Here is an 18,607-nt window from a genome sequence, read left to right as displayed (position 1 = left end):
CCATATTATTAATGATTTTTAATGTTCAATATTCAAATAAAAGCCCACAGCTAATTCATCTGAGTTGTTACAATAATTCAAGGTGATTTCCTCAGAGAACCTGTTATGGGTTGAATAGTGTTCCCCAAAAAGATATGCTGGAGTCCTAACCCCCAGTACCCAGGAATTTGACCTTATATGGAGAGCAGGTCAAGTTAAGATAAAGCCATTAGACTGGGCCCTATTGGTGTCCCTATAAAAAGGGGAAAATCTGGACACAGAGACATGAAAATGCCATGTGAAGATTGGAGTGATGCTGCCACAAGGCAAGGATTACCAAGAGCTACCAGCAGCTGGAAGAGGCAAAGAAGAATTCTCCCCCTGGAGCCTTCAGAGCGGGCACCACCAGCACCTTGATCCCAGATGTCTGAACTCCAGAACTGTGACAGAATACATTCTTGAAGCCATCTCGTTTTTCATGCTTTGTTGTGGCAGCCCTAGGAAGCTAATATAAAACTCAATCATCGTAATCAACAAGCATTCATTAAGCACCTACTATGTGCAAGGCAGAGACCTAGGCTTTGGGAAGAGAGAATAAAAAGACTCAATCTCATTTTTCTCTGTGTGTGTATGTGCCTACATATATGTTATACAAAATTTTGCAAAAATATATATCTATGCCTATGTGGAGTTCTTAGCAGCACATGGCTAGGTGCCAAGTGAAAGGGGCAGCCTGGGTGTCCTGTAGGTTAAGGGAAGAGTGACCACCACAGCACATGGAAGTCAGGGAAGTTATCAGAAGGGAAGTGGGCCTTTAGCTGAGCCTTGAAGGACAGGGAAGACTTGGATAAACTGAGACATGGCAGGGAAGGGACTCCAAGCATGGCTAGGGCCTCAGCAAGGGTTATGAGGAGGGAAGAGATGCTATGTGCTTGGAAAATAAAGACAGGCAGCTTCAGGCAGGAGAATAACTCCAGAAGGTCTAAGGGGGTAAAAACAGAGACCCAGGGCCACTGGGTTTGGCATTCAAAGGGAAGAGATTCAGCGTTTAGTCATTACCTCTTTAATCCATATTATAAACCAGACACTGTGGTGCGCATTTTGCATATATTAGCTCATTTACAATTTGAAACCAGGCATCGTCATGTCTACTTTAAAGATGAGGAAGCTGTGCATTTGGGAGCTCATCTGTGGTCAGCATAAAGCAGTCTCGGGGCAGTTGATGTCTCCTGAAGGACTAAAAGGAACAGGCAGCCAGGACATCTGCCTTAGGGCTAGGAAACCTCCAAATATACCCCACAAACCCTTGACTCCATAAGAAGGTGCTGACTCTGTTGTAATTGCATCAAGCAGCCTCCAAACACACCTTTGTGGAAATGGGCAAAATACGCCATCCACAACACACCCACATTAGGAGTAATTCCTTTCTCCAATGACTGGAGAACAGCAGACGGAAGAATGGCCCAACTGGCAGCAGCCTCTATGCATGGCCAGCTGTCCCATGGCATCATGGCATCCCCGCAATATTAAACACCTTCCAGAACAGTGTGAAAGACTAAGGAAGGCCCAGGCTGCCCTCAGTCATGTGCAGCTCTAACAGGGCCCTGGAAATCCTTGAGAAGTCTCACTTCAACAGAAGTCAGTCGGGCCATTTACAACTTTCTACTCACATATCTGAGCCAGCTCCAATCCCCTGGCCTTTGCACACAGAAGACGCCCCTTCAAAGGAACCAAAGTCATGTGATCAGGGAGGGTCATCCAGAGTTTTGGCGTCTTGCAATTCCATGGGTTCCAAGGAGGGGAAGCCATGTTGAAACCACATCCAAGGAAGTGGCCCCTACAGAGTCTCCTCACCGGTGCATGGCCCTGGCCCTCAGTGACTCATGCCAGGAACCTGGTCAGGACATGGTGATGAAATCACTCAGAGCAGCCTCCCAGTTACCCCTAGAAACTTCAAGGGCTGCCACCACCCAAGGACTTTATCCCTAGGGAAACAACAGCCCCACCCTCCTCCCCTCTACGCCAGTTCTTCTGCAGTGAGTCACCAATGTGCCACACAGAGGCACCTAGACTGCATGCCTAGTCCATCTGGTGTAAGAAGTATCCTGGTGCATATGCTATCCCAGCAGTGCCTGTCCTGTGCTCCTCAGGGCCTTGGAGTTCTCAAGCAACCACAGGAGGGTGTCTGGGGGCTGAGGGGCAAAGGGAGACTGGGAGGACTTGGGCCCCCGTTAGCACCACTTTTGCTTGGTTTGCATATGAGGGCTCAGTAAAACATTTTGATTTTTTTTAAAAAAGAGGGTCCTACTGACAAGTTTGAAAAGCACTATTCAAGACAAATAGGCAAACTGGCACACAATTTGTTGACTCCACTCGACACAGCTAAACACACGAGGCTCCTTCCTTGGGATTACTTGATTCTTCTTCAGTGGTTACGGACCCTCCAGGGTCCTCCAGCCCCTACCGCCCCAGTTTTGGCACTCAGAAACCTTTCACATACATCTCCTAAGGCATGAAGCTTGGGTCTAACTCCAAAAGACCATATTCCCCAATTCCTCTACCGTCTGTACCAAAAGGCACAGCCACCAGGCCCTTGTCCTGTCCCTCACTCCAGTTTAGGCCACTTCTTCAAAAAGTGTTCTAAGCAGCTCTGAGCACCTGGACACAGCCCAGGCCCATGTCTTGGACCAAGCCATCAACTCTAAAAGGGACAGGCAGGGAGAGGAGCAGTGAGGACAGAAGGGGACACTCCCTAGTGACAGATGGCCCCACTCAATCCTGCTCATCAGCAGGGGTGCAGTGGCTGAAGCCTGACCACTTCCACTCTCTGCTTAGGACTTTTACTCCCAAACTTTGTCTTTGGAGAATGTTCAAAGCTACAGAGAAGCTGAAAGAGCCACTCAACTACATGACCATAGTACCATTATCACAAGAAAATTAACATTTATTCAACAATATGTAATATATAGTTCATATACAAAATTGTATAGTCATCCCAGTGTATCTTTTATATAATTTTTTTTTGCCAAGATCTAATCCAGGTTCACTCATTACATTTAATGTTATGTCTCTTTAGTCTCTTATCTGCAACAAATTCTCATCTTTTTTAAAAATAACATTGAATTTACTGAAAAATTCAGGCCAATTGTTCTGTAGAATGTCCCACATTTTGGTTTTCTGTTTCCTTATTATTAGATTCAGTTAAACAAGTTTGGCATGAATATTACATATGTGATGTTGTGCACCTCTTAGCTGAATCACCTCAGAAGTCATGTAACATCAGCTCGTCCCACTATTGGTGAAGTTAGGTTGGATTACTTGGTTGAAATGCTGGCTGCCTGCCTACTCCACTGTGAAGGTACTGTCCCTTTAGAATCAGTAATCCATTGGAGTGATACTTTGAGAATATCCTACAATAATCTTTCATCAATTTATTTTTGCATCTATTGATGAGTATACCTGGAGGTTACAAAACAAAGATTTTCTGAACTTATTAGCTAGTGTTCTGTAAAAAAAAAAAAAAGGAGCCTTCCCTTTTTTATCCTCTCATCTTGCACCTCTCCTCCTCTTCTCCAATTATTACTATAAATATATGAATTTTTTTAAATATTTAATGTGTTATAACCCACGACTGTCATTATTCTTTTTGATGCTCCAGTTGGTCCCATTTTGGCCAGTGAAAGCCCATTCAAACTGGCTGCTAGGTCCTTTACTAGGACCCCATTCGTCTCTGAGTGGCACCTTATTTTCCAGAGGTCCCATATCCCCCTCATCTTTTCCCTTCTGCAACCCAGAACTAGCTGTTTTTCTGGATCTTTTTGGTGGAACTCATCCACTCTTTTTAGGCAGATCGGCAATTTTACTTCTTCTCACCTTTCTCTAGTCAGAACTCCATTTTCCTTTCTCTTTACTTCCTTTCCCTGGCATTCATCATTTGCATCAGCACAGGCAGCTCTCTGTCCTTGGTAGAAAGTGGGGAGGAGAGGGCAAGGAGAGACAGAGACCTACGGTAAACTTAGGGACATTATCAAACACTTAGCAGTCGATGAGAAGCTTTTTTATAGTTGACCACATTAGTGGTTAACTCCAAAGCAAGGCTTGTATTTCAAGAGGTCACTATGTCATGACTCCACTTATGAAATTTATATCATTTTATTTTGTTTTATTTTATAATCATATAAAATACATGCTCAAGAAAAAGTACTGCCTACTTCCTGGCACCCCTACCCATTCTTTTACTTTGTCTCCATCAGCACTTACCACCTCCTAACCTCTATAAAATGTACTTAATTATTTCATTTACTTCCATTCTTGTCCCACTAGAATATAAGTTCCGTGGATGACAGATTTGGTTTACTGCTTTGTTCACTACTATACTCCTACTGTCTGCAACAGTGCCTGGAATACAGTAGGTGCCCCATAATTATGAATGAGTAAAATGGGTCAGCCAGGACCACAGACCTAGAGGTCAGCAGGACCTCCTCTTTATCCTTTGAGCCTCCAACTTCACTGTCACCTCCCAAGCAGTCAGTTATCCCCTTCTCTGCGTTGCCAGATTCCGTCTTACAGGGCTGGATCCTAACACCTGAAATATCACATCATCATTGTCTCACCCAGAAAACTGCAAATTCCTCCAAGGCAAGGACATACTTATCTTCATGGCCTCAGCACTTAGCACAGGAGCTGGCACAAAAATGTTTGCCGAATGCCTCCTACCCCCAGCCAAGAAAGTGCCCTTTCCCCACACCATGCTGCCTGCCAGCCTTCCCTCTCTTCTGCGGGAGCAGGGCCCCCGGCTGCTGCTCCAAGCTGCTGAGAAAGGTTCCAACCCCGCCACCTGCTCACAATAGGCCCTTTGACGCAACTGGATTGGGCTGTTTCAGGAAAACCCACGTTCCCCACCACAGCACCTGTCACTAAGGCCAGTGTCCCTGCAGCTTGAAGGCAACACAAAGCCATAGTGTTCACCAAGAAACAAGAGCAGGGCACGTCGCTGGCAGAGCCGGCTAGGGAGAGCTCTCTGTCTTCTGGGAAGATGGGAGATGAGGTGGGAAGGTTGAGAGGGCCTTCTCCTCAACAGAGGTGCAGACACTCAGCCTCTGGGAATGGCCTGGTTAGGAGACGGGAGAGTGGGTTAAGGGTATAGAGGCTGGAACTTGTTGGGGCTTTGCCTCAGAGATACCTTACCTGCTCTTTTCTCTCAATCTTCTTTTCACTTTGCTCAGGAACTGGACTCTCAGGAGGTACGGTCAGCCGTAGTCTGCAAACATTTGCCTAGAAGACAGGGAAAGGAGAAGCCAGTTAGGAATCGGCATTTGGGGCAGAAAGAACCAGATGACCTTGGGCTTCTCACAGCCCGTTTCCCCTACTTCCAATGGGGAACATTGCCCTGATCATACAAGAGCCATACAGGAGATAAGGCCAGCCTTATCTTCACAGTACCAGGCCAGCCTGGTACAGCACAGGCACCCACCACCCTGGGGCTCAAAGAAGGAAACTACCAAATCACTTGATCTATTTCAAACATTTCTTTACCAATGGCTCAGGTTCCATAACAATATATATAGAATGATCTCATTTCATAAGTATAGGCAAAAATATAGTTAGAAGGAAAGAAGCCAAAATAAACACAGTGGATATCTCTATTGGGAAGGGAGGGTGCTTTCTACTTGCCTATATATTTAATTTTTCTACAATATACATGTACATGTTTAATCACAACCTTTTTCAAAAAAGTCCATATACCTACGTTCATAGCAGCATTATCCACAATAGCCAAAAGGTGGAAGCAACCCAAATGTCCATTGACAGATGAATGGATAAACAAAATATGATTTATACATACAATGGAATATTACCCAATATTAAAAAGGAAGGAAATTCTGACACATGCTACAACATGGAGAAACCTTGAAGACACTATGCTAAGTGAAATAAGCCAGTGGCAAAAAGACAAACACTGTATGATTCCACTTAGATGAGGTACCAGGAGTAATCAAAATCATAGAGACAGAAAGTGGAACTGTGGTGGACAGGGGGTAAGGATACAGGGAAAGTTAGTATTTAATGGGCATGGAATCCCAGTTTGGGAAGATGAAAAAAATCCTCGAGATAGATGGTGGTGCCAGTTGCACAACAGTGTGGATGCACTTAATGCCACTGAACTATACACTTAAAAGGGGTCAAAATGGTAAATCTCACAAGTACATTGCCACAATTAAAAAAAAAAAGCTGTCCCTGTTTGTTGGACACAGACTAAAAGCAAGACAGTTAGCTGGAAAGGCATAGGAGAAGAAAATATAATGCTTATGAGTTTTGGTAAGACATCTGACTCTTTAATTAGCTATGCCACCATGAATATTTGTCACTAGTCACTGAGATTCTCATGTCAGTTTATTAAAGGCTGCCAAAAAAGTTCACTGAAATATTGGATAAAGGTTCCTAAATGATTTTTTAAAGTCTAAATTGCACCATTTCTGTTAAAAATAAAAAAGCATTATACCATTCAGTGAGAGAAGCTACAACTTGTGTGATTTATCATATTCTGTTGACAAAGGGTGACTAGGAACAAAGTCATTTTCCTACTCAACAGAGGGAAAAATGGACTACTATAATCCGTAGTATGAGGAGACAATAACAGTAATAATAGTAATAGCTAACCATGTATAGGCACCTTCTAAGTGTTTTACAGTTATTTATTCATTTAACCCTCACCACAAACCTATGGTAAGAGATTCTCTTACCTGCCCCGTTTTTCAGATGAGGAAGCTAAGCCTCTGAAGGGTTACATGGCTGGGAAATGACAGAGCTGAGATTTGAACCCAGGCAGTCTCCTGGGCTTGCATTCTTAGCTCTTATACTCATGACCCCCATCACATGCCTGAAATGCCATATGGGCTCGATTCGCGGGAGTGCTGTTTGCTCCCTAGTATGGGTTGAATTGCATTCCCCTAAAATTCATCCATTGAAGTCCTGACTGCTTTCCTGGCATCTCAGAATGTGATCTTATTTGAAGACAGGGTCTTTATAGAGGTAATCAAGTAAAAATGAGATCATAAGCGTGGCCCTAAATCAAAATGACTGGTGTCCTTATAAGAGTGGGAAATTTGGGGACAGACACACATACAGGGTGATCATCATATAAACATTAAGATGACCCATCAACAGCCAAGGAGAAGGGCCTGGAACAGACAGTTCCTTCATAGACCTCAGAAGAAACTAACCTTGCCAACACCTTAATTTTGGGCCACTAACCTCCAGAACTGTGAGACAAGAAATTTCTGTTGTTTAACCCACTGGTGTTGTGGTACTTTTCATGGCACCCCTAGCAAACAAATCTTCTCCACCCCAACCCCAGTCTGGTTGGCAGGTTCACAGATCTGTACTGGTCCACAGGGTGGCCTCTGAGCAAAACCACCCTGCAGCCTAGAAGCCCAGGGCTGGAGGGAATGTCAAAAATCTCTTGAGTTCAACCTGCCCACCTATGAAGAAAGCCAACACCCAAAAATGTACCTGACAGGTGGCACCAGCCTGTTCATTTTCCATGAACAGGTTAGGGAGCCCAGGTTTGGGACCCATGTTAGCACTTCCACATACACCATTGCTGCCCTCCAAGGTATTGCATTTTGCTACCAGGCACCTCTAACTTCCTGATCTGAGCTTACACCAGAATTTCTACCTAATGGACCCAGGGTTGTCCTCGGACTGCAAAATAATTCGTCTTTCTCTAGACAGTCCTCCTGTCCCTTGAACCTCCTTTCTTCTGGACGAAACAACCCCAGTTCTTTAAATCACATGACTTGGTTTCAAGATCCCTCTCCATCCTCATCCTCCTCTTGGCAAGCATCATCCCCCAGGGACCCCAGAATCAGATGTGGCCTGACCCCCAGGGCTATCATTGCCTCTTGTGTGGCCAATTTTGCAAGCAACCTTCAAAGCTCACTGTCAGTCATGTTGGCCAAAAAGAAACCAAGCCATACTACCAGGTAGCTCTCTTTCCTGGTGGGCAACAACACTGATGGGAATCTTGAGTCCCTCCAGAGAAAGGCAACTCTCTGGCTCCAGGCCCCTCAGACTGGTTGAAACCAGTCTGACATTTGCACAAGCATCAAAGTGTAACTCAGACCACATAGACAATCCAAACCTGTGGTGCTTATCAGTCTCCTATTATGCTGGGTCTAGTCCATGCATAATTCTGCAAGGAAAAGGAAGTCCTTTTCTCCTGCACCACGCCCCACACACACACACACAGACACACACGAGTGTGCACACACGTACATATATGCCTATGCACACACACACACATACACAGGCTCCAACATCTACTAGCTGTGTGTCTATGGGAAAGTTACTTAATCTCTCTGAATCTCAAGGGTAAAATGGGATAAAAGGAGAGTGTCACATAGTAAGCCTCTATGAATATTAGATATTTTTATTTTTATTTGATTATTTATTTATTTTGAGACGGGGTCTTGCTCTGTCGCCCAGGCTGGAGTGCAGTGGTGCAATCATAGCACTGCAGCCTCAATCTCCTGGGCTCCAGTGATTCTCCAACCTCAGACCCCCAAATAGCTGGGACCACAGGCATGCGTCACCATGCCTGGCTTATTTTTTAATTTTTGTAGACACAGAGTCTTACTATGTTGCCCACGTGGGTCTCAGACACCTGGGCTCAAGCAATACTCCTGTCTCAGCCTCCAAATGTGTTGGGATTACAGGCATGAGCCACCGCACCCAGCCAGATATTTTTACTATTATCTAGATATTATCATCATTCTATATGCTTCAAAATGAAACAGACCTGCTTAGCCTCACAGCCCTGTTTCCATGAAAATAACAATTTGGTCAATGAATCAGAGACATTAACACTGTAAGTGATGACTTTCAGTTGGTTGATTATTTTAGAGGGGTAATCCTTAATGGTCATAATTTTCAGAAAGGGGGTCCCATGGGTCCAATCACTCAAAAGTGAGATGGTCCCTCCCCTGGCTTGAGCCCATTCTTCATCTGCCCATCTACATTCCTCAACACACTTCCTATGATGAGCTGGGCAACCCTTATATGAAGCTCTCATACTGAGCAATACCCTGAGGTATACAAAGCCACAAGGTAAACAGAATGCATAAAATAAAATGAACTTGTAAAATAAAACATACAACTTCAAAGACATTTGGCAGTTGCAGCAGGTGCTTGAGGCTACTGCAGCACCCTGTCTAAAGTTTACTCTTGTCAACAGAGGTGCTTTGATCAAAACATTAAGGAGCACAGCTAGTTTTTCTTTAATAAATACTGACCCACTGACGGACTGGCTGTTCAGGAGCAATTTAAACCCAGCTTAGAACAGAAACACACATCTTCCTTACAAGATAGCCAAATCTATGGTCATGGGGAAAAATGAAAGTTGCAGAACAAAACATTAAGAATAATCCCATTTTTATTTTTTAAATATACCCTGATAACTTGTGTAGATGTAGGGGGAAAACATTCTTAAGGAAACAGATTTCTGTGTTGGTGGCAATGATGTTAAGTATATGTAAGTTTTTGATTAAAATAATAATAGTAGTAATAGTAATAACAAAGACTGGGAGAAAATATGTCGGAAAGAGACAGATCCAGAAAGAGATTAATCCTTCCACAGGACTGCTTCAGGAGCGGCAAGGGGTACATTCTAAAGGTCTAAAAGGTACTCCGAATCCCTAACAGAAGCACTAAGGACAGTAACCCCTGAACCACCCATAAAGTTGTCCGAGTACAGTCTACCTCCCTCCATTCATTCACCTTTCGCAATCTCTCCATGGGAAAATCTCCCCCTGAGTAACATCAAAGCAGCACTCCTTACCTCCGAGCATTTGATGAGGCTGATCTCCATGGTCTCCTGAAACTCAGATACACAATCTCCAGAGCTGCCCCAGGCTTGGCAGTGCCTGAAAGGCAGGTAGGGCACTTTATTCCCAGGGGTTCCCAAAGCAGCTGGTTCAGGGCTTGTGTTATGAACAATGCAAAGAACTGCATCCTACCCTGAACACCACTGCTACCGAACCAGCTGTCCCTGGGGGCAAGGGTCCCTTCCAGGAGATCAAAGCAGGAAGCTGGACTCAGCATACTTTATTACTCAGTTACTGAGCACCCACTACTTGCGAAATATTTTAGGGACTATGAGGGTACCACAATGGCAAAAAAAAAAAAAAAAAAATAGCTGTGCCTCCAAGGAGTACATAATCTAGGAATATACCCAAACAAGGCAATCAAGAACACTTGGAATAACCAATACAAGGTGTAGAGAGACAGGATAGCTTTGTGGTTAAATCATAGTGGAAATGTACTTCCTGGCTTCCAATATTGGTTCTGACACCTACTAGCTTTGAGATCTTTGGAAAGCCACGTAGTCTTCAGTGCTTCCATTACCCTAGTTGTAAAACAGAGCTAACAATACTGTACCCACTTAGGAATGTTGTGAGGATTAAATTAGCTAATGTGTGTAAAGAGCTTAGGACAATTTCTGGCACGCATTAAGCACTCTGTAAGCATTCTTTATTATCATGGGAATATAGGAAGAAGAACACTAATCTTAATGGGAGGTGGGAGTATATGGGAAAGTCCCTCAGGAGGGACCCTCAGGATACCATTTGAGCTGGGTATAGAAGGACAGAAAGGACTTTACAGGTCAGTGAGGTTTGGAGAACCCACCATCTTAACAACAACAGACAGCTATCAGGCAAGACGTTCCAGTCTGTGCCAAACGCACAGATGTTGGAAAGTTCCAAGAATAAGAACCTGCAGCCTAAGCCTGGGTAGGAAAGGCAAACAGACAACCAGATAGGGGCTGAACTATCAATCTACGAATGCATGATAGAGAAGCACTGGCTCTAGTCAGAAGACAATGAGGAGCCATTCAAATCTTTGGAGGAAGAGACTAACATTCAAATCTGAGTACATTTCAATAATCCAACTGGTCATTTTTCAGTGCCTCCTGTGTTCCATGCACCACACAATGGATGGAAGGGAAAACACAGGGGGAGTGATCAAGTAAGCTTTGTACTGTCACCACTTTCAGAGCCCCTACAGTGCTTAGCACAGTATCAACACATGATGGGCGCTCGCTCAGTGTTGGGTTTTGTAGTTTTTTTAGGTTGAACTAAAACAAAGTAAGAATATACCTGAAACTCCCTGGAGTGCCTTGTACTTTCTTGAAACCAACCCCGCTGGGAGGGATATCAAGGGAGGGACAGGTAGCATTCAGGTTTCCTCCACAAGAAAAAGCACAACAAAACCCTTTTTGGCAACTCAGGGCCCCTGGGGAGCTACACGGGTCCCCTCGGGCCCTGTTTCTGACTCTTTTGTGGAGACGAGGGCCTGGGTCTCACTTAGGGGGTACTCTGCGGATCCAGTATCATCATGCTCTCAACTTTGGGCACCTTGGCTCACCCAGGGGAAAAATATCTATCTCAAATAAAAAGGGAGTGGAGAAGATGATTCAGGGAGGTGACAGGGGTTTGCCAAACAGTTTACAAACATGGATTTCCCTAAGGAAATTAGCCAAGTGCATTTACATTTCTCTCAGGCCTGTTCCACTTTGTGACTGTGGGTCCCTGCCCAGCTCCCCTTAATGATAAAAGGTGGGGCCCTTGTAAGTGGGGCTGGGGGGAACAGACCCCACACTCTCTGCTCAGCACAAGTATCAAATCCCAGGAGCCTGTAGCAGGCTGCATGCGGAACGGTGTATGCCCCATCTAGATTAGACCTCTTGGCTCTGCTGTGGCCCTGAACTTGCAGCCCAATTATCTACATCAGGGTGGGGCAAACTTTTTCTCTAGAGAGCCAGACAGTAAATATTTAGGTTTTGCAGGCCCCTGCAAAAACCATTCTTAGCTCAGAGGCATACAAAACATTCCTGCTCTCTGTGGCTGTGTTCTGTACCAGGCACACAATGTGCCCCAAACGCCAAGATCCAAAGAGAAAACACAGGTGGATGAAGGCACACAAAGATGCCAGTGTGACTTGGAGTGTGAGGACTCCCCCGCCCTGCCCCACCACCACTCTGCCCTTCATCCCACAAGGCCCAAGGGACCTTTCTGCAACACTGTCCCAGGAGTGTCTACATTTCCAAGAAAGCTATAGAAGGGAGTAATGCTTAAAGAAATATTCTTAGCCTTCCTGCACATTAGAATCGCCTGGGAAGCTTCCTAAAAAATATTCATGCTTTTCTGTACTTTAAGATGTTCCCATTTAATTGGTTTGGGATGAGGCCTCGACATGGCTATTTTAAGCCTCCCAGTGGTTCTGTGTATAACTGGTTGAGAACCACTGACTGAACCAAAGGGATGAAGCTCCAACTGTGCAGCAGGATGAGGCAACTCGAATATTTGGAGGACTTCCCAGAACTGTCAAACTCCTCACCTGGGCCAGCATTCCCATGTATTTGTCACCCATTTCCTGCCCAGGTGGGTCAGAGGTGAGGGGATGGATTTAACCCAAAGCTTCTCTTCCTGTTTTTCCATTTGCCAATTCAATGTTAACCGTGGCTCCTCTAAGTAGGACCTGGTGATATTTCTGTTTTTGAGTGCCTATTCCACCAGGCCTGGGGAGGGGTGGTTCCTAAGCCCTGTCTTCCAGTAGGTAATCATAGGTAACGCAAGTAATGGTGGCATGCACAGGCCTCTAGGGGAACACGAGAAGGAGGGTTGAGGTTTCAGGGCAGGCTTCCTAGAGGAGACAACCCTTATCAGAGGAGAAACATGAAGAAAAGCAAAGAGGCAAGGAACAGCATTGAAAGCTCAGGGGAATGGCAAACGATTCAGAATATCTGAGAAGAGTACATATAGAGAGGGGAAACAGGACAGGCACGGGCCAAACCAGAGGGCCTGGATGCTACACTAAGGAGTGTGAACTTTTTCCTGGCAGTACTGAGGAGGCTCTTGAAGCAGACAAGTCAGGAGACTAGATTTAGCATTTTAGAAAGATCACCCTGGCCTTTAAGAGTGAAAAAGAGCCAGGAGTGTGGTTGACACTTAGGAACTATCACTCACCAAAGAGGGAAAGAGGTAAACACCACCGTATTGCTCTTCTATGTGCTGCAGAAGTACTGGAACTCCGTAAGACCATAAGGCATGATAAGTGCTGAGAAGTATCTTGGGTTGAAATATTTAACATGGTCTCTAGTTAGTCAGCCCTGGGCCCACAGCTCCTTGAACTCAATTAGACAAGAACATTTGAGGCTAATTGACTTCAAAGTCTTCCCCAGTGACCAGGGCTTAGTGACACCAGCCTCCAGGTCTCTTGTTCAGATATGGATGCACATCATAGGTAAACTACAACAGGGACCTCATATGCAGTGCTCCATCAGTGCTCCCAGAGACAAATGGGTCAAAATCACATTCCATATCCTTTGTAGAAAAGCCATGGGATCTCCATAAATGTCTAGGGGAAATCAAGTTTCCTTACGAGTCTCCAGAATTCAGGTCTGTTCATCCTATATCAAATAAGGCAAGATGAAAGATCAAAAGCATAGAGCTGGGCACTTCTTTTTCTGAGCCCACAGAGGTTTAAGCCCTGCCCTTAGCCCAGAGGACACCATGGTTCCAAACCCTCACAACTTAGCCCATCGGGGGCTGGCTCAGGAGGGCCCTGTGAGCAGCCAGCCTGTTTTCTGGGTGCAGCAGGATCCACCTCCCCTTCCCCAGTGGATGCTGCAGCCAGCTTCCTTCCACCAGATGTCAAGGGTCCCACAACATCTGGGTCCCTTCCTCAGGACCCATGGGATGATAGAGAGCTTATGTGCACAGATGTTCCTGTCTCCTGGAAAAGGGAAGTGCGGTAAACACCTGTCTATCATTCACAGGCCAGCTAAGGAGAATTCTTTACTTTCAGCCAGTCAGGCAGCAATGGGACATAGGAGAGGGACACATTAGCCAAGGAACAATGACTAGCAGGCCCATTCCAGTGTTCAACAGAGGAAGCCTTTGCCAAATAGAAATAAATATCAGCAAGGGCAGGCTAGGAGATAGTCCTATCCTGTGACCTTGTTGGTTTTGTTTTTTTTCTGTGCCAGTGAGGGGTCACGATACCAGCAACACCAGCCAACAGTCTTTTATTATCAAGAGAGCAAGGTGCTGGAGAAGATCCTTGACAGATCTATCATTCCACAGCCCGGGATCAGATCAGCTCAGCCAAAAATACTCGGCAGTAAGTATTGTGCCGAAAAGTCGGTTGTGTGGCCTGGTTGTGTGCTTTGTGGGGAAGCCACAAAGCAACACATGCCTTCCCCACAAAGCACACAACCCAGCCACACAACCAACCTTCCATTTCAAAGGCCCATTTAGCAAGACTAACTGGCATTTATAAAATTCATTTCAAAAGCAAGAAGCAAGGTCAATATTTTTAAAATTGTTTCCCCCCATTCCCCAAGGTCATCTTCTGGCTGTGGTTATTCTCCAGTCAATTTGTCTTCCTGCTGTTGCCATAGATAAAACTATTTTTAGTGCACAACTGGTTTGAAGGGAGTTTTTTTAATTTCACAACTTCTGCTGGTTGGCATCCATAAATGCCTTTCAGAGCTTTGTTTATCAGCTGACGGAAATTACTCTCTCCACCTGTTTGTTTTTTTTTCCTTGAGAGATGATTTCAGATAAGAAGGAAATACAAATTGCAGGTGGCAGCCACTGAACAAAGGCTAACTGGTGGCAGTCCAGCCAGCCACATAACCCTTGGCAGCTGGCTTGCAGGAGTCTCTGCTCAGTGTCAGCTGTCACCACCACTTCTGGTTGGCTTGAATATCTGGACCCACATAGGCTGGTTTCCCCTGCAGTTTCCAATTTGATGAGCTCTTTGGATGAACCAGAAATACAATTTTAATGGCTAACATGTTCAAGACCATCAGTTGTCCACCACCAGAGAGGAATAACAGAACAATACAGTATTTACTGAACAACTTTCAATGAAAGGTACACTTCCAATGATTATTTGGTCTACAATTTTATTTTCAGGACATCCTGTTCCTGCATTTCTAAACAATAGGCATTTTGTCCCAAAGCAGGTCCAATTTACCATCATGATAAAGTAGTCATGTGTCACTTAACCGTGGAGATGCATTCTGAGAAATGCATCATTTGATGATTTCTGTCGTTGCGTAATCATCATAGAGTGCACTTACACAAACCTAGATGGTATAGCCTACCACACACCTAGGCGATATGATATAGCCTACCATTCCAACCACTGTCATATATCCTGGCTGCTGTTGACTGAAATGTGTTTATGCAATACATGACTATATATGCCAAGTATTCCATTGAGATGGTTATTTCCTCCTTTCAGTATCCCAATAATGTCAATTCCCCTACAAATTCCACTCATCCTGCAAGATTAAACTCAAATATCACCAGTAGGCGGGGCGGGGTGGCTGATGCCTGTAATCCCAGCACTTTGGGAGGCCAAGGCAGTTGGATTACTTGAGGTCAGGAGTTCAAGACCAGGCTGGCCAACATGACAAAACCCTGTCTCCACTAAAAATACAAAAATTAGCCAAGCATGGTGGTGTGTGCCTGTAGTCCCAGCTACTCGGGAGGCTGAGGCAGGAGGACTGCTTGAACCTGGGAGGTGGAGGCTGCAGTGAGCCGAGATCGTGCCACAGCACTCCAGCCTGGATGACAAAGTGAGACTCTGTCTCAAAAAAACATACCTGTAGTGAGAGGCCTTCCCCTGATGCCTCAGGAAGAACCTTTATTTTAGCTTCTACAGAACTTTGTAAACTCTTCACCCCACTATAACCATCACCACTTTGTTTGATGTTAGTTTGGGACAATGTCTGCCTCTACAGGTAGGGCGGACCCCAATGCCAGCCCTTTACCACACAGAAAAAGGTTTATGAATATTCAATAAATCAATTAATCAACATCTCACAGCTTCCCACCACACACACGATCCCCAGCACACACACAGATAGTACCTGTAACATCTGCAAATCATGAGCAGAGCTAGAAACCATAAAGATGGGCAGAACCCTAGACCCTTTAGATACCTTCTTTCCAGAAACAAGTACCAGTGTACCCAGGACAGCCCTGCATGGCCTGATCCCGAGCCCTGAGTTCTCCAGTCCAAAATATGTCTGCCATTTTATTCAAAAGGCAAAGTCTTTTCAAGAGTGTCACAATGTGCCCGACACCAAAGCACCTACAATTAAAGAAATACTCCAAAGGAAATGGTTGACCCAAAATCTTCAGAAATGTTATTCGGTATAATAGTCACATTTGTATCAACCCACCGTATTAGGTTAGGTACCCCAACTAATCCCCACCTCTGGAAGGGAAGTTACAGAGAATTTCATGCAATTCATGCAGTCTGGTCACAGATATGATCCTCTCAGGGCTCAGGGTTAGCTTTTCAGTGACTTCATTCTTTCTCAGTTGCAATTGTGTTCAAATTGAGAAAGATTTCCATAGAAAAATATAAACACCCAACTTAGAGTAAGGCCAGGACTGTGGTTGGAAACCCCCTTGGACCCAATGTAGATCTTATTCTATGATGCTAATGATTGGACAACTGGAGTTCTGTCAACCTTGGGCATGAGCCGACTGATGGATTCTGGGGGGGGGAGTGTGCGCATGCACGTGTGTACACAACCTAAGTGTCTGGTAAGTGCACACACACACACACCCCTCAGAATCCATCAGTTGGCCCATGCCCAAGAGTAACACATCTTTCTTCTAGAGCTAAAGAAAGACAGCTTATAAGGTGACCACCACCACTCACTTAAGGCATGTAAAAGGAAACAAGCAGGTCCAAGACCTACACGCAGACAGGAGGACCAGCGAGGGTTTTGCTTTGGACTTAACCACCTGTTTAAATCTTGAGGAAACACGATAACTGAAGTCTCAATCAGAGCAAAGAGGTACCAAATGATAAGTATTGAATATTATGATAAATGGAAGAACTAAAAAGCCACAAGCCAAGCTCCTGGCAGTTGCTCTAAGGCGTTGACCCTGTTAGAAAGATGGAGCATTTCTTTTACAGAGCATCTGGAGAGATGGGAAAAGATGCCACAAAGATCAAAAAGAAACAGCACTTCCAAAGAGAAACCTTCCCTGGAGATGCTGTCCCGGGATTTCAGTGCTGCCATTGTCACTGTGCTAATATTTAAATCAGACAGAAGAAAGTGGTTTACATAAACCGGAGTCCCACACAGTCGGGCTCCTGGGCGGCCGGCTGCTGTTCTGGTTTGCACAGTGGTGCCCACCTTGGTTAACCCCACTCCAGAATTACCCTATCACTAGTGGACACAAGTGACCCCGTCTTTCTTTTAATTAATGGAAGAAGGAAAGTTTGAGTTTTAAATACATTCATTACTTTTGGGTCTCAAGGTAGGGACACTGCACAAATGTCTTCCTTGCTTTTTAAACTTGTGCCACCAATAAACTCGGCTTGACAGAGAGGCAGGAAGGAGAGGAAATCTCTGGGAATTCCATAAAGTCCCCTAAGCCCTCTCCTGCCAGCTGGTGGGCCCCCTGAAACCTCAAAAGGAAGGGTCACTGCCAGAGCCGGCACAGGACCTCAACTCACAGGGAGTTGAGCCTAGGGTGGGGCGTCGGGGCCAGGTGCTGGTTCCCGAGCTTTCCCATCCCTAGTCCCCTCTAGAGGGGGCGGCCGGAATGGGGGAACGGGACGGCGGCGGCTCCCGCCTCCAGCTACTCACCCTCCTGCTGGGCGCCCCGGGCGTCCTGGCGGCGCCGCCCGAGAGCAGGGTGACCGTGGACGTGGAGCGCAGCATCCCGCAGCGGCGGTCGGTAGCGGGCTGGACGCCGGCGTTCCTCCAGGGCCGAATAAGCGTGTGGGGCCCGCCCTGCGTGGGGGCGACGCGGGACGGCGCCAGCTACTTGCAGCTCCAGCTGCACCGCGAAGGCCCGGGGGTGGGGCCGGGGGTGGGGCCGGGGGCGGGGCCGGGCCGGGCCGGGCCGGGGCGGGGCCGAGCGCGCTCACCCGACCCGTCAGGCTGCATTTTCTCCCGAGGGCGCCGACCCGGTTAAAGTTGAGCACCATCCTCTCCCAGGGCGCTGCGCCCTCCCAGGGTCAGTCCCAGGACAAGAAGGAGCCCTGGACAGCCTGGACGCCCACGCCGTCTCTGTCCCCCGCAGAGTTGAAGTCCACCTGCCCATTCAGTCTCATGGGCAGGAGACCCCGGACTGCCCCCTACAGCCTCTGCACGCCCTCGGATCACTGGGACCCTCACCCCGTGTCATTCATTCAGTATTTCCTGAATGCCTATTATGCGGCACCGCCAGCAGCCAACCCAGTCGACTGGCTCTTGGCCTCGGAGAGTTTGCAGTCTGGTGGGGATGACAGGTGCCGTGCTATGGTAGAAGAGAAAATACCGTGTACTACAGGAGCACACAGCCAACCTCAGAGGAGGTGATGACTAAGCTAAGACCTGAAATGCAAGTAGGAGTGGGCCACATTGCCCATATTTATTCAATGATTACTGTGGGCTTGCCTGGCGAGCACTTTGCGTGTGTTACCTCATTTAATCCTCACCAGTGCCCTTTGAGGGAGTCACTGTTGTTACCTTGTATCCCCATTTTGCAGATGAAGACGTTGACTCACCTAGGGATTGAGCAACACAGCAGGTGCTCCACTGGCC

The 18,607-nt window shown here is 46.1% G+C and overlaps 1 protein-coding gene across 2 annotated transcripts in view; it reads right to left on the bottom strand.

The window, feature by feature from the left end:
* The window catches only part of MYZAP (myocardial zonula adherens protein), a 93,754-nt gene extending 75,883 nt beyond the window's left edge, over positions 1–17,871 (bottom strand). For both annotated transcript variants that reach the window (XM_003267027.2, XM_030814477.1), the window contains exons 1-2: positions 17,666–17,871; positions 5,167–5,253 (exon numbers count right to left, since the gene is read on the bottom strand). In XM_003267027.2, the coding sequence (XP_003267075.2) occupies positions 5,167–5,253; positions 17,666–17,740 (162 nt within the window). In that variant the 5' untranslated portion in view covers positions 17,741–17,871. The remainder of the gene's footprint in view (positions 1–5,166; positions 5,254–17,665) is intronic.
* Between the last annotated feature and the right edge of the window lie 736 nt (positions 17,872–18,607).

This window comes from Nomascus leucogenys, chromosome 6 (assembly GCF_006542625.1).
Source record: "Nomascus leucogenys isolate Asia chromosome 6, Asia_NLE_v1, whole genome shotgun sequence".
Taxonomy (NCBI): domain Eukaryota; kingdom Metazoa; phylum Chordata; class Mammalia; order Primates; family Hylobatidae; genus Nomascus; species Nomascus leucogenys.
Note: the sequence above shows the minus strand (reverse complement) of the source record. Positions and strands in the feature narration are given on the sequence as shown.